General features: G+C 40.6%; 1 protein-coding gene across 2 annotated transcripts in view; it reads right to left on the reverse strand.

Moving 5' to 3' along the window:
• The window catches only part of LOC105013995 (ERC protein 2), a 274,188-nt gene that overhangs the window by 61,301 nt on the left and 192,878 nt on the right, over positions 1-20,009 (reverse strand). For both annotated transcript variants that reach the window (XM_020051575.2, XM_020051576.2), the window contains exon 16: positions 13,561-13,708. In XM_020051575.2, coding sequence (XP_019907134.1) covers positions 13,561-13,708 — 148 coding nt within the window. The remainder of the gene's footprint in view (positions 1-13,560; positions 13,709-20,009) is intronic.

Here is a 20,009-nt window from a genome sequence, read left to right on the forward strand (position 1 = left end):
TGTTATTTAATTTTAGCAAATCAAAATAATACAAGGGGTGGCATTAAATAAATTATTCTGTATCTGACGTTTGATCATGTAAAGAAAAACTTTGATTACATCCAGCCACGAAAACAAAAAACAAGCAAACCCGCTATTAACTTACAACACTACATGCAATGTTCCATAAATAGGTAAGCTATCTACCATAGTAAGATAATTTTAATATAATGAATGAGTTTTAATGAAGCAAGAACCACCTTGTGGGCCGTAGTATCTGGGAATGAGATAAGCGTCCATAAAAGCAAACAAAAGTTTGCCAGAGGATGTGATCTGTAAGATACTAGGTCTTGATTACAAATATGTTGTTTCTCTGAACAATTTAAATTAATTCTAATCTCAATTAAATATTAGATTTATCTCATATTTTGAGTGTTAGATCAAGCTGAGAAACAACAATGACTTTTTGTTCATATACTTTTTTTACTAATCTATATCCGAAGTGCCAATACCTCTGGAGGGCACTCTATATTTAACAAAAAAACGTAAAGCTCGGCCATAGGCTGAACATATTAGGGGGTGCTTGGGCATTAACATTTTTGAAAACCTTGAGTCTAGACACCAGATTTAGCCAGAGGCTGTTAGCATCAGAGGGGTCGTTGGTGAGATGGGCAGCAGAGATAAAAAAGGTGAGGACTAATTGGCAAGGAAACAAGCTAGTAAAGATGAGAAGAGGAAGTCAGCTGGAGGTGTAGGGAGGGAGGTGAGTGACACCAGTGCTTAGCTAAAGATTAGAGAGGCACTGTCCATATAGTCAGACATATAGTCAGAGACAGGTTAGATAGGACTGGTAATAAACAGACACATGCACAAACACACACACAGACAGACCAAACGCACTTTAGGAAGGCTATGTCAGACACTAGTTGTATTAGCAGGTGGGACAAGGTGGGGTGATAGCCGAGAAGTCTTTTGTCTTTCTCAGGTGACACTGAATGAAAGTATATACCCATGTTATAGAGAGAAAGCAGAAAAGATGCCTTATTCAATACAGCAGCCAAACCTTTTCCATTTTTAAAGGTTGAGTAAAATTCTGAAATTACATTTCAGTTGGACTTTGGGTGCAATTGAAGACTGCAATAATGAAATATTTTCACTTTTATTCTTAATAAATATTTAGCCTCTTCAAATACTGGTGAATAGTTTTATGAGAGAGGCCAAGGACGGGCCCCTCACCCACTGTGGGCCCGGGTGCAACTGTGGTTGCGTATGTGTGTGCCCATGTGTGACCTTATATATGCGTGTGTGCTGTGTACTGTAAATGTAGTTCACTGTGTGTATGTGAGAGAGCAATGGAATGCGTGTGTAATTAGTGTTAATTAGTGGTTGGTTCTGAGTAAACAGCAGAGTAATTGCCTCCAGCTCTATCTGTGGAGGACACAGGTGTTTCTCATGGGGAGGAGGGAAGCAATGGGGAGTGAGGAGCAAAAACAAGCATGGGGGTAGTAGAGATAGAAGAGGAGATAGGAGAAGAATAGGGGTGGGGGAGGAGAAGATTGAAGAACACAGTGGGCAGGTGCCAACAGGTACGGTTAGGAGCCAGTATAATGAATCAGGGCAGCTGCTAGCCAAGCGGGAATAAGAGCGCTGGGCAGGTCAACGCAAAGTATTTTGGTTCAAATCCCAAGACGACCAGGCCAAAAATCAATCGTGTTATCCTTGAGCAAGGATTGTTTCTATGAGTTGCTTTTGATGAGTGCCATCTGTCGTCTGCCAAATGACTTAATGTTAAATATTAGTTTATGTGGCGTACGCCAGAGAGGAAGGTTGCCTGAAGACTCTTCTGATCTTCTGTGAGTAAGAAGGCGATGGGGAGGAAGGGAGGGGTGCAGAGACTAAACAAAATACTGATGATCCCGTAGTGGTGGGCACAGCTGCGTCCTCAAAAACCTCATTCCAAACTTTCCCCACATTTCATGAATATTCCCAATAAGAGAACACAGCACCAAGACCTTACAAGAGGGTAGTGTTTGAAGAACAGAGAGACGACTAATACAAACAAAGCATCTGTAACGTCAGAGACAGCTGGGATTTCACAGCAGACTGACGTGTGTTTCAGACATTTGTCAGGTGGGTGAAATGTCTTTATATGACTAACCTTGTCCCCAGGATATTGCGCACAAAAGAAATGAGCCCAGCCCAACAACCATTTGAAGTTAGCCCTTGTGGGAGTGACTGTATCATTCTATGGAAGAGACATCAGTGAGTATTGGTCAGGGATTTAGGGATGCTCCAGTACTTTTTTTTACAGAGTACAAGTACACCGATCAGCCATAACATTTTGACCACCTGTTTAGGTTCCCCTTTTGCCACATAAACAGCTCTGACCCATCGAGGCATGGACTCCACTAGACCTCTGAAGGTGTGCTGTGGCATCTGGCACCAAGACATTAGCAGCAGATCCTTTAAGTCCTGTAAGTTGTGAGGTGTGGCCTCCTTGGATCGGACCTGTTTATCCAGCACATCCCACAGATGCTTGATTGAGATCTGGGGAGTTTGGAGGCCAAGTCAACACCTTGAACTTGTTGTTGTGTTCCTCAACCATTCCTGAACCATTTTTGGTTTGTGGCAGAGCGCATTATCCTGCTGAAAGAGGCCAATACCATCAGGGAATACCGTTGCCATGAAAGGGTGCACATGGTCTGCAACAATGATTAGGTAGGTGGTACGTGTAAAAGTATCATCCACATGAAAGGCAGGACCCAAGGCTTCCCAGCAAAACATTGCCCAAAGTATAACACTGCCTCCGCCAGCTTGCCTCCTTCCAATAGTGCATCCTGGTGCCATGTGTTACCCAGGTAAATGACGCACACGGACCCGGCCATCCATGTGATGTAAAAGGAAACAGATTCATCCGACCAGGCCACCTTCCTGTATTGCTCCATGGTCCAGTTCTGATGCTCACGTGCCCATTGTAGATGCTTATGGCAGCGGTCTCCACGATTCTCTCGGCTTTTCACTTGATGAAAAAGTCTGTTATTGTCACCTATATTGACAGTTATTGTATCACTCATTCAAAAATGAAAGAAAAATGAACGTGGTTGTGCCAGACCAGACCATCTAGACCATCTTCTTCCGCTTATCCGGGGCCGGGTCGCGGGGGCAGCAGTCTAAGCAGGGATGCCCAGACTTCCCTCTCCCCAGACACTTCCTCCAGCTCTTCCGGGAGGACACCGAGGCGTTCCCAGGCCAGACGGGATTTGGAGGTACTGATTTTCATCCCCACCGCTTCACACTCGGCTGCAAACCGTCCAAGTGCATGCTGAAGGTCCTGGCTTGAAGGGGCCAACACGACAACATCATCCGCAGAGACGAAATCGTGTGGTCCCCAAACCTGACACCCTCCGGCCCCTGGCTGCGCCTAGAAATTCTGTCCATAAAAATTACGAACAGAACCGGTGACAAAGGGCAGCCCTGCCGGAGTCCAACATGCACAGGGAACAAGTCTGACTTACTGCCGGCAATGCGGACCAAGCTCCTGCTTCGGTCGTACAGGGACCTGACAGCCCTTAGCAAAGGACCCAGGACCCCATATTCCCGAAGCACCCTCCACAGGATGCCGCGAGGGACACAGTCGAATGCCTTCTCCAAATCCACAAAACACATGTGGATTGGTTGGGCAAACTCCCATGAACCCTCCATCACCCTGTAGAGGGTATAGAAAAATGAACGTGGTTGTGCCATGAAATGAAATAGCTTTGTCAGTGTAAAGTTTGTCTTCAGTCTTGCTAGCAATTGTTAATTTCTCATGACTTTTCCAAATAGTAATATATAGTTGTGCATAACCTGGCAGAAATTGTGAAATATATGCATTGATTTTGAAAATATGACTGATCATGCAAACATTTAAGGATAGTGATCATATGAAGCCATTTATTATCACATAGTTGTTTGGCTCCTTTTTAAATCATAATAACAGAAATCACCCAAATGGCCCTGATCAAATTTTTACATACCCTTGAATGTTCGGCCTTGTTACAGACACACAAGGTGACACAGACAGATGAAAATGACAATTACAGGTGAATTTCCCACACCTGTGGCTTTTTAAATTGCAATTAGTGTCTGTGTATAAAGAGTCAGTGAGTGTGTTAGTTGTCACGTGGATGCACTGAGCAGGTTAGATACTGAGCCATGGGGAGCAGAAAAGAACTGCAAAAAACCTGTGCAACAAGGTAATGGAACTTTATAAATATGGAAAAGGATATAAAAAGACATCCAAAGCCTTGCAAATGCTAGTCAGTACTGTTCAATCAGTTATTAAGAAGTGGATAATTCTGAGATCTCTTGATACCAAGCCAAGGTCAAGGAGACCAAGAAAGATTTCAGCCAAAACTGCCAGAAGAATTGTTTGGGATACAAAGAAAACCCCACAGGTAACCTCTGGAGAAATACAGGTTGCTCTGGGAAAAGACGGTGTGGTTGTTTTAAAGATCACAATACGACGATACTTGAACAAAAATGAGCTGCATGGTCGAGTTGCCAGAAAGAAGCCTTTACTGCGCCAATGCCAAAAAAAAAATCCTGGTTACTATATGCCTGACAACACCTTGACATGCATCACAGAATCTGGCACACTGTAATTTGGAGTGACTAGATCAAAATAAAGTCATAACCATAAGCGATGTGTTTGGAGAGGGGTCAACAAGGCCTATATTGAACAGAATACTATCCTCACTGTGAAGCATGGTGGTGGCTCACTGATGTTTTTGGGGTGTATGAGCTCTAAAGGCACAGGTAATCTTGTGAAAATGTATGGCAAGATGAATGCAGCATGTTATCAGAAAATACTGGCAGACAATAAGCATTTTTCTGCACGAAAGCTGCACATGGGACGCTCTTGGACTTTCCAGCACAACAACGACCCTAAGCACAAGTTGATCTTCCAGTGGTTACAGCAGAACAAGGTGAAGTTGCCATCATAGTCTCCTGACCTTAATATCATCGAGCCACTCTGTAGAGATCTCAAATGTGTGGTTCATGCAAGATTGCTGAAGACTTTAATGACCTGGAAGGATTTTGCCAAGACTAATGGGCAGGTATACCACCTGCAAGAATTCGGGGCCTCACAGACAACTATTACAAAAGACTGCACGCTGTAATTGATGCTAAAGGTGGCAATACACAGTTTTAAGAATAAATTAAGGGTATGCAGACATTTGAATAGGTTTTTTTTCTTTGTTGCCATGTTTTGTTTTATGATAGTGTCATTCTGATATGACCTACAGTTGAATGTGAAGTTTTTTGCCTGCTCACTCAAGTTTTCTTTAAAAATGGTACATATATTATCAATGCTCCAAGAGTATGCAAACTTTTGAGCACAACTGTACTAGTAGGCCTATTTGAGGCTAATAAGCTATTAAAAGTCAGTGGCAAAAGCCATACCACAATGCTTAGTGGTAAATATTCAAACTTGGCGTGATGTTAATAATTAGACAAAATCAAAAGTTTATGTAATGAGTATGCGCGTGGAAGACTCACGCCATCCCCCCTGACGTGGTATTCGGCGTGTGTCATCGCCGGCCTTCTAGTCACGCCGCTCCTCCTCCCATGGCACTGTCATGTCTTGTCATTGCACACACCTGGTGTCCATTCCCTCATTAGGTTGCCTATATTAGTTCCTGTGTTTCTGGGTGTCTTTGTGAGGTATTGTTCTATGTTGGGTGTTGTCTTGGAGAGAAACGTGCATGCTTATTTTGCACCTGGTTTATTTGCGTGCCATTTTATTAAGTAAATTACACTACTACGTTTACCGCCTCCCTGCGTTTGGCTCCTTTATTTTCACACACCACGACGACACCGTTGTTACAGTTGAGTTGCAATTTTAGTGTGTTAGTTAGTGTGTCCCAATCGGTCCCAATACTGGTATACTAGCTTATTATATACTAAACAGTACATACTTCGTCAACCGCAAAATACGTACTTGTATTACGTAGAATGTAGTATGCGATTTGAGATTTGGTTGATATATAGTATATCATTAGTACACAACTGGGAGAAGCTAGAGAGCAGGATGATGAAATGGCAATTCCTCCCTTATCTACAACACCATAGGTCTTCCACCATTTCCTGAGGACCCCCCCAGCCATTCCATCTATTAGATGTATCCCAGGGCTAGCACACCTGAATCAACGTTTTAACTAGTTAAAAAGCCCTTACCTGTTGAATCAGGTGAGCTATTTCAGGGCAAAAACTTAACTGTGAGATTGCTGGGGGGTCCCCAGGAGAGGGCTGAAGACCTATGTTACACCATATACTAAGAAAACAGTAACAAATACATTTTTGTTTTACTTACAGAAATATTAGTATTAGTTAGCTTAGTTTGTTGACGTTATTTCAGACCATATGTCATTAATATGGATGAGCATTAAAAGAGCAGAAGACCAATAGAAGTTTGAACATTAGCAGAAGTGCAGCGTGTAGTGTAGTGTAGGTCAGAAGTTAATCCTGAGTAACATCAGTTTTGCACCATGAGTGTAGCTAACAAGAAACAAAAAAAACAAAAACACAGAATATATATATATTATCAATAAACATATTATCCAGGATACTACCTTAGACACCATTATCATTTCTAATGCTGTCATTATTTACATTCTGAATATAATTTTCTGTAGCTTGTATTGCATGACCAGATCATATTAGATGTTTGGGATCTTGTTAAAATGCCAAGCTCATGATTCTGGCCATGCAGCTGCACTAGCAATTACTTAGGTGCACAACATCAGATGTCAAACGAACTCCCTTAGATGAACCTTGACTTCACCACACAACATCAGATGTACATGCATCAAAAGAACTCCCTTAGATTAACCTTGACATTATCACACATATTTCTTACTATTCCCGGGACACAACTCCAATACCATCAAGTGACAAAAAATACTTTATATTACCAAAGGGTCCTAGACAAGAACAGTATAACTATTCATACGTCCCATGTTCCACCTTCCACAACTGCCTTCCTTTTATATTCCCCCGTCCAAACGTGGCTTCCCACCCATGTGCTAATAAGGCATGCAAATGAGAAACTATGTACTTGACACTCAATATTGTATGGTCTACACTGCAACCAAGCATAATGCGGAAACGCTACAAACAATCAAATAAGAAACACCACAAAATCAATGGTTTTACACAAAGTATGGGGTCCAACCCTTGCTTTAATTCTATTCTGGCGACCCTTCGAAAGAGTCACTTTAGTTGTGGAATGTGAATGGAAAAGGCAAACAACACTGTGCAGTCTGTGGAGTTGTACAAGGCTGATTACTATAACCCTCTGTCCAGAAAACCCACAGAGAAGGATCTTCAGTGGTTGATGAATTGTCTCTGAGGCAGGTTTACAGGCATGGCAGGATTACTTGAACCTGAGCCAGAACAACTGGTGCCCTCCCTGTCTGTACCAGACATTGTAAGAAACCAAGCGAACCTGGGAACTGCAGGCAACCTGGCTGTCATGGTGATGTCTTTAGAGCAGCAGGAGGCTATGGCTAGCAACAGTGAGACAGCGCACCAACACCTTATTGCAGAGGTTGAGGGCCAGCAATTTAGGATTTGTGTTGGGGTGAAACAAATTACTTCACTGCTAAAAAGGGTCCATGGCTCACAAACACTAGATGTGGTTTGTGATATGTGCTGAAAGAAAAAAGTAATTACTAGTATAGCATACGGAATTTTTTATAATAGCCTTGTAAAATACATCAACAGAATAACATCAGTTTTGCAAGTAGTACTAAAATATAACTTCCCTGTAACGTTTAATTGCAGCTGCAGTGGTATGCATAATATAATTGGTGTGCTAGTTATCTTTCTGTTTGTAATACGATTTCGCGACGTGGTGAGTTAACTGGCACACTGGAAATGATGCATGCAAACATAACTTACGTTTCCATAAGAAAGTTAGTGTACAAAAACTCAAACAAAACTCAATACATGATAGCACAATAGGTAGCATGTTCATATTTATATACATAGCCTGGTGGAAAACTTAATTCTATACTGTAAATCATGAATATCTTGTAAATAATAAACATTTACCTAATGTTTTACGACAAATGATACAAAATGCTGTTTGCAGCTAACACATTTTATAGTACTGTACCTTAACGCATGGCTCCAGTGACGACTCTCCCTCGCCAATTTAGAAAAACTATAAAAGAAACGTGGGCTAAGTCAAATAAAAAAATGAGAAACTACAAAGCCTGATTTGGAGAGAAAAAACTCAGCAATCAAAATATTTTCTTGCTGTTTAGATTCTTCTCTGTGGGAAAAGTGGACGGTTTTCCAGCTACCACAGGCTGCACTTGATGATGTCAAAAGTATTTGTAGTTCATTGAGATTTGCAGCTAATTAGCTTTTTGTCATTTTTGACTAAATTTATATACACTCACCTAAAGGATTATTAGGAACACCATACTAATACTGTGTTTGACCCCCTTTCGCCTTCAGAACTGCCTTAATTCTGGGTGGCATTGATTTAACAAGGTGCTGAAAGCATTCTTTAGAAATGTTGGCCCATATTGATAGGATAGCATCTTGCAGTTGATGGAGATTTGTGGGATGCACATCCAGGGCATGAAGCTCCCGTTCCACCACATCCCAAAGATGCTCTATTGGGTTGAGATCTGGTGACTGTGTGGGCCATTTCAGTACAGTGAACTCATTGTCATGTTCAAGAAACCAATTTGAAATGATTCGAGCTTTGTGACATGGTGCATTATCCTGCTGGAAGTAGCCATCAGAGGATGGGTACATGGTGGTCATAAAGGGATGGACATGGTCAGAAACAATGCTCAGGAAGGCCGTGGCATTTAAACGATGCCCAATTGGCACTAAGGGGCCTAAAGTGTGCCCAGAAAACATCCCCCACACCATTACACCACCACCACCAGCCTGCACAGTGGTAACAAGGCATGATGGATCCATGTTCTCATTCTGTTTACGCCAAATTCTGACTCTACCATCTGAATGTCTCAACAGAAATCGAGACTCATCAGACCAGGCAACATTCTTCCAGTCTTCAACAATTTTGGTGAGCTTGTGCAAATTGTAGCCTCTTTTTCCCATTTGTAGTGGAGATGAGTGGTACCCGGTGGGTTCTTCTGCTGTTGTAGCCCATCCGCCTCAAGGTTGTGCGTGTTGTGGCTTCACAAATGCTTTGCTGCATACCTCGGTTGTAACGTGGTTATTTCAATCAAAGTTGCTCTTCTATCAGCTTGAATCAGTCGGCCCATTCTCCTCTGACCTCTAGCATCAACAAGGCATTTTCGCCCACAGGACTGCTGCATACTGGATGTTTTTCCCTTTTCATACCATTCTTTGTAAACCCTAGAAATGGTTGTGTGTGAAAATCCCAGTAACTGAGCAGATTGTGAAATACTCAGAACCGGCCCGTCTGGCACCAACAACCATGCCACGCTCAAAATTGCTTAAATCACCTTTCTTTCCCATTCTGACATTCAGTTTGGAGTTCAGGAGATTGTCTTGACCAGGACCACACCCCTAAATGCATTGAAGCAACTGCCATGTGATTGGTTGATTAGATAATTGCATTAATGAGAAATTGAACAGGTGTTCCTAATAATCCTTTAGGTGAGTGTGTATATATATATATATATATATATATATATATATATAAGGTGTCATATATATATATATATATATATATATATATATATATATATATATATATATATACACATATTTACTCAGTTGTCAAAAGGGAAAGGTGGTGTAATCCTACGCGAAACACACGCCATCTTAGAATTTTGCCGCTAGGTTTTATGGAGATTGTGAGTCATTCTATGTCAAGTAAATGCAGTTTTTTTTACTGAATAAAACCTAACTAGTGAAGCTTGAATAAGGTAGTATTCACCCATAAAAATGTATATTACCATCAAAATCCCACACTATCAACAACCGACAATGGCTGGTCATCAAGTGCAATGAGCCTCTGCTCTTTAATTTTTTTCTGCCCACAGGCTGTCTCTAGACATTTTATTTTGCTTCTCCAGTTCTCCAGCAAAGTTAGCTGTTGTTGTGATTCTGCGCTGCTAGAATTTGCATACTCCTTGAACTCTGAGCAGTGTTGTGTCTAAAGATGTTTAATCAAATTGCTTGTGTTAAATTTGTGTTTTTCCTTTCCAATCTTGCAAAACAGAGCTTGCATGGTGCGTGGTATCAGCATAATTCTAAGAGTACGAATACAAGGAGTACGAGTACAAGTACACGAGCCCAGTATCAGCCTGATACCCGATACTGGTATCAGTGCATCCCTATTTGTCATCTTTTGATTTCATCCAATCAAAACATTGCCAAAGCATAGTTCTAAACCCAGTGGTGGTTCCAACATTTGATAAGGTCAACAAACACATGCTCATAACCTTCAGGGTAGAATGGGTTTCAAGACAAAAAAAACGAAAACTGTCTTGTTCTGCCGAGAGTCAGTGCATTATCTACTGAGGCAGCTCAAATGTGCTGTACAAAGCTGTCAAACAACAATTTTACAACCTAGCTGTGGGGCTCAGGGGCATGTGACATGAGGAAAGGTGTTATGGAATCTGGTGGTAGGTACTGGAATTGAAGTTGATAAAACCAATGCCTATCATGAGGGGAATTTCACACAACTTTGTTATTGGATATAATGAAGGCCAGGTTTGTCAGTTGGGTGTAAGTGTCTGGGAACAAGATTAAAATATGACTTGAAAACCAGTCACTAGGGAAAATGTTCAGTGAAGTCATTTTAAATAGACTGGCGGTTTGGCATTGTGCTCCAGACGAGATGGTGGATAAGTGGTTGAGCCGTTTACTTAGACTCCAAAGACTGCATGTACAAATCCATATGGAGCCTCACCTTGTCCACAGGCTATCGCACACAGTGCATATGAGCTTTGAACACCTTGCATTAGATTTAGGGTTTTATGGAGGGGCTGTATCGTTCTATGTGAGTGTAAGGTATTTGTCTTCTTTTCATTTTAGCTAATCAAATAACAAGGTTTGGCAACATGAAGCAGCATTTCTGGCATTTGAGCATGTAAACAAACACTTTGATTACATTCAAACTAGCAAGAGCCAGCCAAATAATATCACCAGATAATAGTCTAACAAACGATTTGCAACAAGTCAGTGCTAGAGAGACTGTTCAGCTGTGCGCATACACAGCTTTCCCACATTACAATGTAGTGACTGGTGCTTGGGTGCACTAAACACATAGGGTAATGTATTGTGGAAGATGTTTGGTCAGTGATCTAAGTCTATTAAACCAACACCTATTGCACCGGGGGACTTTCACAACTTTCTGTTTGGCAAAAGAGGCCACGTTAGTCAGTGTCTCACCAGAACTTCTGCAAAATGGGCAGCAGTGTCTATATCATTCTATGGAAAAGACCTTAGTGAGTATTTGTAATCTTTTAATTTCATCTTCAGCCATGGCTTAGTTCCAAATTTATTGGTGGTTCTAACATTGATAATGTAAACAAACACTTGCTCATTGCATTCAGTGTAGAACTAAATTAAACTGAGACCAATGTTTTTTGTCTTTTTTTTTGTTTAAAGACTTTCTCAAACCTTATCCCTTAAACTCTTACATTTGTAACAGATACCTAATCTAAACCATGATCCCTAACCTTTACCCTCAAAACATAACCCTAAACCATCTTGGCGATGGGACTTGCGCTAATCGTCTCATCCTTCACTATAGACGTTTGCTCTAAAGCTCCCATCTCCCATGGACAAAATGTCAAACACTGAAGTGAGATTGAGGGAACTTAATGGAGACAGACAGCTGTGATGCAGTGAGGACCACACAGGAGTTTTAGAGTGAGGCTGGCATAGGGCTTGACACAATAAGCCATAGAATAAAAAGTCTAGATCATGTTTTTTTCAAACTGATATTATCTTATCGGCTAAAATAATGTCTTCTGTTGTTGCTATAGCAGAGTCTGAGCAGTTGGCTCAGCTTTTCACTGGGGTTCAAACAACTTTACATTACGTGTACATGCCTTATAGTGCTTGTGTATGGGCATACTTTCATGTGTGTGTGCAAGCAAGAGTAACATCTTCATAAAATCCCACTCCAGTGACCTTGCTCTTAGCAGACAGATTGTCTTACAAAGGCATTCTTAGGATTGGCACACCTTCATGATTAATCTTTCCAGCTGACAAATCTGTGTGTATTTTTCAGAGCTTTACATCGTGTGTGTGTATGTGTGTGTGTGTGTGAGCACTGGCACATTGTTGAGAATTTCAAATCCATCTTTGCCATGCTTCAAAGAGTGACTGACCAATGGCAATCCATCACTTGGGGAGAATTACCATTTCCAGACACATTTATCCAACTCCTTAAGGCAGCCTGGAAAACAATCCTCTAGGTGTGCGTGCATGTGTGTGTGTTTGTGTATGTGTGTGACACAGTCTGTCAAAACCTTTGGCACACACAAAGTCAGGGAAAACCAGACGGGTCACCACTATCTGTAAATCTATCTGCCATCCCCAGATCATGTTTCTTTTAGAGACTCTGGTTCCCATAATTCCCTGGCATTTCCTGGTCAGCTTCCTTACTTCCTTCCATTGGCTGACTCAGTGGTGGAGGAAGGAGTCGCTGTTATCTGTGTCTATAGGTCAAAAAGGTTAAATAAATGGTTCATGTATGATAAAGTACATTAAAAAAAAACACATCAACTCTGTAAATGGGCCAGTGGAGTGGAGACACGATGGCCCAAGTTTCTTTTCTCAACACTTTAAGGATGAAGAATAGCATTTTATTTGAACACATTTCTGACATTTCTGGACTAATTGGTTTGCAGATCCAGTTCCAGATGCCATCCTAACAGAAAATGAGTGCTGTTCTCCATCCAATACATGTGCAGGCTTTTGTCTAACTGTTAAATTGATTGTGTGTGTGTGTGTGTGTGTGTCTGTACCATCGCCAGGTAGACCCGTAACAATGAGTTACCAAACGGGAAAATATGACGCATCTAGGGCGATAAACAGATAATGAGCCTTCCCTGAAATTCCCGGCTGACCGCACCCCCCGGGAACTGTTTACTGTTTACAAGCACGCACGCACACATGCGCGCGCGCACGCACACACACACACACACACACACACACACGTACACACACATACATACACACCAAACGCATCTGTTGACTTTTAAACCCTGTACATTTCCCAGAAGCCTCTCTGACTCAGTGGGTAGTGTGTCCACTTCCCACTGTTAGCTCGTTAGCATCGAGGCTAGAGAACGTTCTGATGTGGTCTAACCCTGTCGTAATGGCCCACATAGCTTCATTTATCACCCACAGGTCATTCGCTGTGTATGTGTGTGTGTATGTGTTTACTGGAATTTACAAGTAAATGTTAGGATGCAGTTAGGTGGTCTAAGTTGGGTCTAACAACGTCCATTTATCACCCAGAGGACAGGAGTGTCAGACTCTGCTCTCAGATTAAGAGTGTGTGTGTTTGTTTATGGACTTGCCCTGTGGTGGAGTAAAAATGCATCAGTAAGTTCTCCTGTGTACCTGTTGCTTCAGCTGGTGCATGAGCCTGTCCTTCTCCCTTTTCAACGCCATCACCTCGTCCTGTGATTTCTTCCGCTTCGTGGAGGACAACTCAAGCAGGGCAATGTTAGCGTCCTTCTCGCTGATGGCCGCTAGAAGGGCCTGCTGCCTGTAAGAGTAGGTAAGGAGAGAGAGGGCAAGATACTAATGACAAGTGGAACAGACAGGCCGGATGTACACACACAACACACAAACTTGAAAGCACAGACAATGAGCTGTAGCAGAAAGCTTTGAAGAGGGATTGTGTAAGTGGAGCATTAGTCTGTCGCTGTCTGAATCATGGTAGAGGCGATGGGATAAGGGAGGATAATGGAAAATTAACAGAGGATATGACATACATCCTAAGTCATTGTTGGTCATCGCTGCGGTGGACACACAGCGGGTGGGTGGACACAGGTGCAGGTGGTTGTCTTCTAACAGGCTGTGGCATGCGCACAAACTAATCATCTGTGTTCAGACAACACTATGGGGCTGCAATTTGGGGGCTGATGCAAGGGGAGAGCAATTAACTGTTCCGACGTCATTAAACAGGAAGCCATAGCTCAGTCCTTGTGTCTCACTCACAGAGTCACACATGCCTACAGTAAGAAAAAATGCTAGACATGAGAGAGAGATGGAGCAAGAGATAGCTTGTAGAGAATACAGCTGAGATGAAACAAGACAGAAGACAGAAAGATGCCCCCAATGCCTACAGTAAAACCACAAGGCCTATAATTATACCACCACAACAGGAGAGATTGTGTGTGTGTGTGTGTATGTATGTACAGTGGATATAAAAAGTCTACACACCCCTGTGAAAATGCCAGGTTCTTGTGATGTAAAAGAATGAGACAAAAATAAATAATGTCAGAACTTTTTACACCTTTAATGTGACCTATAACGTGAACAATTCAACTGAAAAACAAACTGAAATCTTTGAGGGAGAAACATTTTAAACTCACAATTACCTTGTTGCATAAGTGTGCACACCCTTAAACTAATACTTTTTTGAAACACCTTTCATTAATTTTGGAGGGATGTCCAGTGCTTGGTAATGTCTCTGTTTTGCCATATTTCTTCACTTCACTTTCTTTCTTCCATGGTATATCTAATGTTTTGGAAATTATTTTGTATCCTTCTCCTGACATATCTTTCAACAATGAGATCCCTCAGATGCTTTGGAAGCTCTCTGCGGACATGGCTTTTGCTCTGGGATGCAACAAAAAAAAAATCAGGAAAATCGTACTAGAACCGCTGAACTTTGTGATTAATCAGAGTCACTTTAAATTATGGCAGGTGTGTAATGACTTCTATTTAACATGAGTGATTGGTTAATTCTGAACACAGCCACATCCCCAAAGTATTAGTTTAAGGGTGTGCACATTTATGCAACCAGGTTATTGTAATGTTGTTATTTTTAAGATTTCAGTTTGTTTTTCATTTGAATTGTTCACATTAAAGTTCACATTAAAGTGGAAAAAGTTCTGACATGATTCATCTTTGTCTCATTCTTTGTGTTGACTTTTTGTATCCAATGTATGTATGTAAATATGTACCCCATAGCTGTTGCAAATTCAGCAGGTACCCTTCCTGGGGTACATTGTGTTAGAGTGTGACTGCGTGTTTTTATGTAGCATTTAAAGATTTGTTGAATTATATGTCTAGACTTCATTTGATTGTGAGGCTGTTATGGCACAGTTTAACCTGGACACTGACTAGAAAATATGGTGAACCAAAACTGTTCACATAAGAGTTCATATCAAAATTAATTTGCATCTTGACTAAGGTGAGTAAATTACAATTGCTTAAAGAAAAATATTTAGTTCAAGAAGTAACTGACATTCTCTTAAAAAGATGGGTCAAAATTATTGACATCCCTGTTTTGAAAACCTTTCAATACCTCATCTTGGGAATATAAAGGCATTCAGCCTTTAAAAATATGGAGAAGACATTGGAAGGGATCTTAGACCATTTCTTCAATACAGAATATTTCCAGATCCTTGAGTTCCTTCGGTCTGCTTAATTGCCCTCTTGAATTTAAAAGTCTGGAAATCAAGATGGCCATAAATTATCTATTTATTTGCGTTTGATGATTTGAAAAATCCAGCCAAATCTTCTAGCAGACGCAAACAGGTTTTGACCAAACATTTTGTGGATATGCTAAATGACTGCCAATAAACTTCAATGTCAAATGTAAAACCTGTTAAAGTCTAATGGCTTGGCTACATGTAGGCACTTGGTTTGCACTTAGCTACAAAAGCAATAACCACTCTGTCTCGATTAGCGATTGTCATGCTCACACTGACTACTTCTTCACAGGGATTGCTGTAGCTCTTCTTGCCATTCAATAATTTTCTTCTCCCATTTTCTAATTGGCTTAGGGCTGGCATCTAGCAACCTTAAGGCTGGCATCTATTAGCAAAATATATATTTTTTTAATCATTGGTCAATAATTATTCTGTATATCTTTTAACAGTATTACTGCCGGTAGCAGTTTTCTAGAATAATTTTAACCTGTCGAAATCAGAAATAAGATGCATAACTAGCAATCAGCATGGTGTTTTTGGTCAGCTGTGGATGAAATGTATTGTGCTGTCATAATCAAATTCTGAAACTCTGAGCTTGTACTGTTAAGTGATATTTGAAAATGACATGTGAAGGTTAAACATACAGCTCTGGAAACAAGAAACCAGGCAACCCAAGTTCAGCTGGCCCACAATAGAAAGTGTTGCCATCTTGAGATTTGAACCTGCGTCATTCACGTAAAAGGCTGTGTCGTTAACCACTACAGCACAGAGCTGTACTTTTGCTGGGTGTCAGTATAGCTTCTTGTCTCTATCCTGAACAAATCCTCTTTTGCCACTGGCCGTTTTTATAGTTAATTGGTCATTCATGAATGAAATTGTTACAGTTAAACTGACTAACATTTCTTACTAAGTTTACCTCTATCAAAAATAGCGGTTATGTATTGCGTTTGCCACTGGCTGTTTTAACAGCATGTTAGCCAGTAATAAACTTTACCGGTAACTACTAACTTACTGGAATAGTTATAAGAATTGAGCAATTGCTAGTGAGTCTGCCAAAGCTATTTCATTTCATGGCATAGGAATGTATTTTTTTCTTTCATGGCAAAACAACATACTTTTTTTTTTCATTCATGAATGACATTTATACAATAACTATCAATAAAGGCGACGATAACTAACTTTTTCAACAAAAGAAAAGACAAGAGAATTGCGGAATCTACCAAAAATAATTAATAAATGTTGTTACTCTCAATAGATTTGAACGTAGGTCTTCCATATGAGAGACACTGTCGTTAACCACTACGCCACGGCATTACAAATTTCAGCAGTCGCTAGACTCCATTGAGGATTGTGCTGAATAGGCTTACTAGTATCTACTAACTTCCTAGGAATAATCATAAGAATTTAGCAATTGCTAGGGAGACTGAAGATTAATTATTCCATGCCAGAAACTGTAGCAACATAATCATATACAGTTTCAGTTAAGGCTTAAGATATCGTAACTACATTGTTAAGACAGCAAAAATCCACCAGAAGCGGTCGCAATATAACCGTAAACTATTTTATTTCAGGCTTAACATAATGTGGATAGTAACGGTTTTAGCTAGCACAGTTTTCGTCTATACGGAATAATTCATAATGTGTACTACACATTGCCTGCGATGATCCTACAACATTACTCCCAAATTCCCCCAAAAAATATTGTAATTTAGAGTATTTATTTGTAGAAAACAACTGGTCAAAATAACAAAACAAAAACTCAAATAATGCAAAGAAAACACATTCATATTACTTTTTCAACAACAAAATACTAATGTTTTATCTTAGGAAGAGTTCAAATATCAATATTTGGTAGAATATCCCTGCTGTTTGCCATTATTTTTATAGGTCACTTCATGTCATCCTACGGTTGTTGTGTGACATCATCTCGGTCAGTGGACAGTCATTTTCGCCCTCTGCCAGTCTGTAGCTTTGTTGTCCCCAATGTCTGTTGCTTGATCTGTTTCTTATGATCCGCCATATACTGTATCCCTCTGCCAGTAAAGCCAGAATAGAACCCTTCTTTTCCTCACTCAAAGCTTTTCTTTTCAACTATTTTTGTACTGTTTTTGCAATGCAGCTGGTCCTACTGCAAGAGGACAGTCGTGACAACAGCAGTGCTTTTTATACATTTCCTCGTTAAATTAGATTTGGTTCAGCTAATCAGTACATCATTAAGTAAAATACGGTGTGTCTGTGTTGGAATTTAACAGACACTGGAATTGAATGGCTGCCTTACATGTAGATTTAAGAAAAATTAGGAGTGGTCTCTTAATATTTTCCAGAGCTGTATATGGCTTCTGGAGACTAAGCATAACCAGAACTAAGGAGGTCCTAATCTGGATTCCATGTTCAACTGATCCATAAAATGCGGCTCACAAATATGTACCAGCCCTCACAAATATGTGGAGCAACTCACGTATGTAAGGCCACTTGCAAATATAAAGCAAGTCGTAAATCTGTAAAATGCAGGTGACAAATGCAATGACAATCCCAAAAACATGTTTGAACATTCAAAAATGGTGTTACATTTAATTGCTAATCCTCCTTAGTTTTTGTTAATGATACATTATTTGTTTTTGGATTTTGACATATGTTTGACATATGTTTCTGAAACTTGTTAACCGTGATTTTAGTTCGACAGTTGCATAATTTTTTTGTGACTTGCAGTATATATTTGTGACCCGCTACTTACAAGTTAACAACAATTTTATAGAAATCTATCTCCACAGAGAGAGTGTCATGCAATCGCAAGGTACTGTATACAATCGCCGCAGTGTGCCACGGCCTTAACAGAATGTTGGCCTGAACTGAACATCACATATTGGAAACTGTACAAAAGAAAAATCCATAAGGGTTCCATAAGGGTTCTAAGGTGGTCCCAGTAGTGTTCTAAGATGGACAACTCTTCTTTTGGTTCCATGTATAACCACTTTTTGTTAAAGGAAAAAGTTAGTTCCGGGGAGAACAATATTTTGTTTCAGGTAGAACAAAAGGAAAGCATGTTCAACCTGGAAAAGAATTGTCCCCTGCAAGGACAGCCATGACACTTTTGCTTTCTCAAAAATTAGCTGGAACTGCCTTGCTCAGGGTTAACTGCCTTGCTCAGGGACAGTGCAACATATTTTGAATCTTGTCAGCATGAAGATAGAATTAGAAGGAACATTTCAGTTTTTATCTGGTCAGATGCTTGAACCACTAGGCTACCTACTGCCATGACATTTGTTCAAACAACATGAAATTACAACATTTGGGAATGGCACACCAAAGGAGGGTTTTCAATACATAGTGCATTAGCTAATCCTCTCCTCAGTCTTCCTCTCCTCTTCTTCCTTCCCATGAGCTGAATAAATAGTAATCTCTCCTCCATGGTAGCAAACGTTGACATGCTTGTGCTTTTCACGGTCTAGTATGGCAGCAGTCCTTTAGCGTGTAGACTAGGACTGGTATTTTTAGTTGTGTAAACAGAACGCAGCCTAACTCCAGCCGGTAAAATACAGGATGAAATCAAGGGAGCATTGGACACGTGTGCGGTAATGTAAAGGTTGCGGGGGGAATGCTACGAGAGAGCAGGGGCTAGAGTGGGGGATGGAGTTATTCAGCATGGAATCAGTGCTCATTTAAAAAGGGTCCTACACTGGGAGTGGGAGCCTGTGTTTTTATTCCATGATTTAAGTCCCTGTAGAAATATCTCCAGTCTGAAAATAAACACTCTAACTAAGAATAAAGTCGTCTAGCCCTGGAACTCCAACATTCTGTGTTTTCAGTACAATTATCGGAACGCCGCATCTGGATTCCTCTTATTCAGGGCGATTAATAGGGTCTGTGGTCTCTATGTGTGTGTGTGTGTGTGTGTGCACTGACGTGGCTATGAGCCCCTAATCATACCATTAATCATTGTGCTGTTTTAGGGTGACACCCCTCGTCTCCACACACCTCTCATGTTATTCCTTTTAATGCTCGCTATGGAGGGAGCACACACACACAGACACGGGTGCCTGCATTATAGCAAGTGCAGAGGTACCTGTTAGAGGGAGAGGACTCTGTGAGGAAGCACATTAATTCAACACCTACATTTATGGACTCTACTGTCTACTGTAAGTTGGACTTCACTAAGATCTTAGTGACTCAGTCAAATCCAAACATTGCTGTTATCTAAAACTTTTATCAAAGAAGACAACTGATGCAAATATTGCATTAGATGGATATAATGTTTTTGGAGCAGATACTGTTTTTAAAGGTGGAGGTGTTTTATACAACAATACCCGCTAAGTATCTATATTAAAGTCTATTTACATTACTATTTAAATTTGAACTGTTTACCCTCAGCCTTACATTAAGAAACAACTATATTGTTACCATTGT

The sequence above is a fragment of the Esox lucius genome, chromosome 12, assembly GCF_011004845.1.
Source record: "Esox lucius isolate fEsoLuc1 chromosome 12, fEsoLuc1.pri, whole genome shotgun sequence".
Taxonomy (NCBI): domain Eukaryota; kingdom Metazoa; phylum Chordata; class Actinopteri; order Esociformes; family Esocidae; genus Esox; species Esox lucius.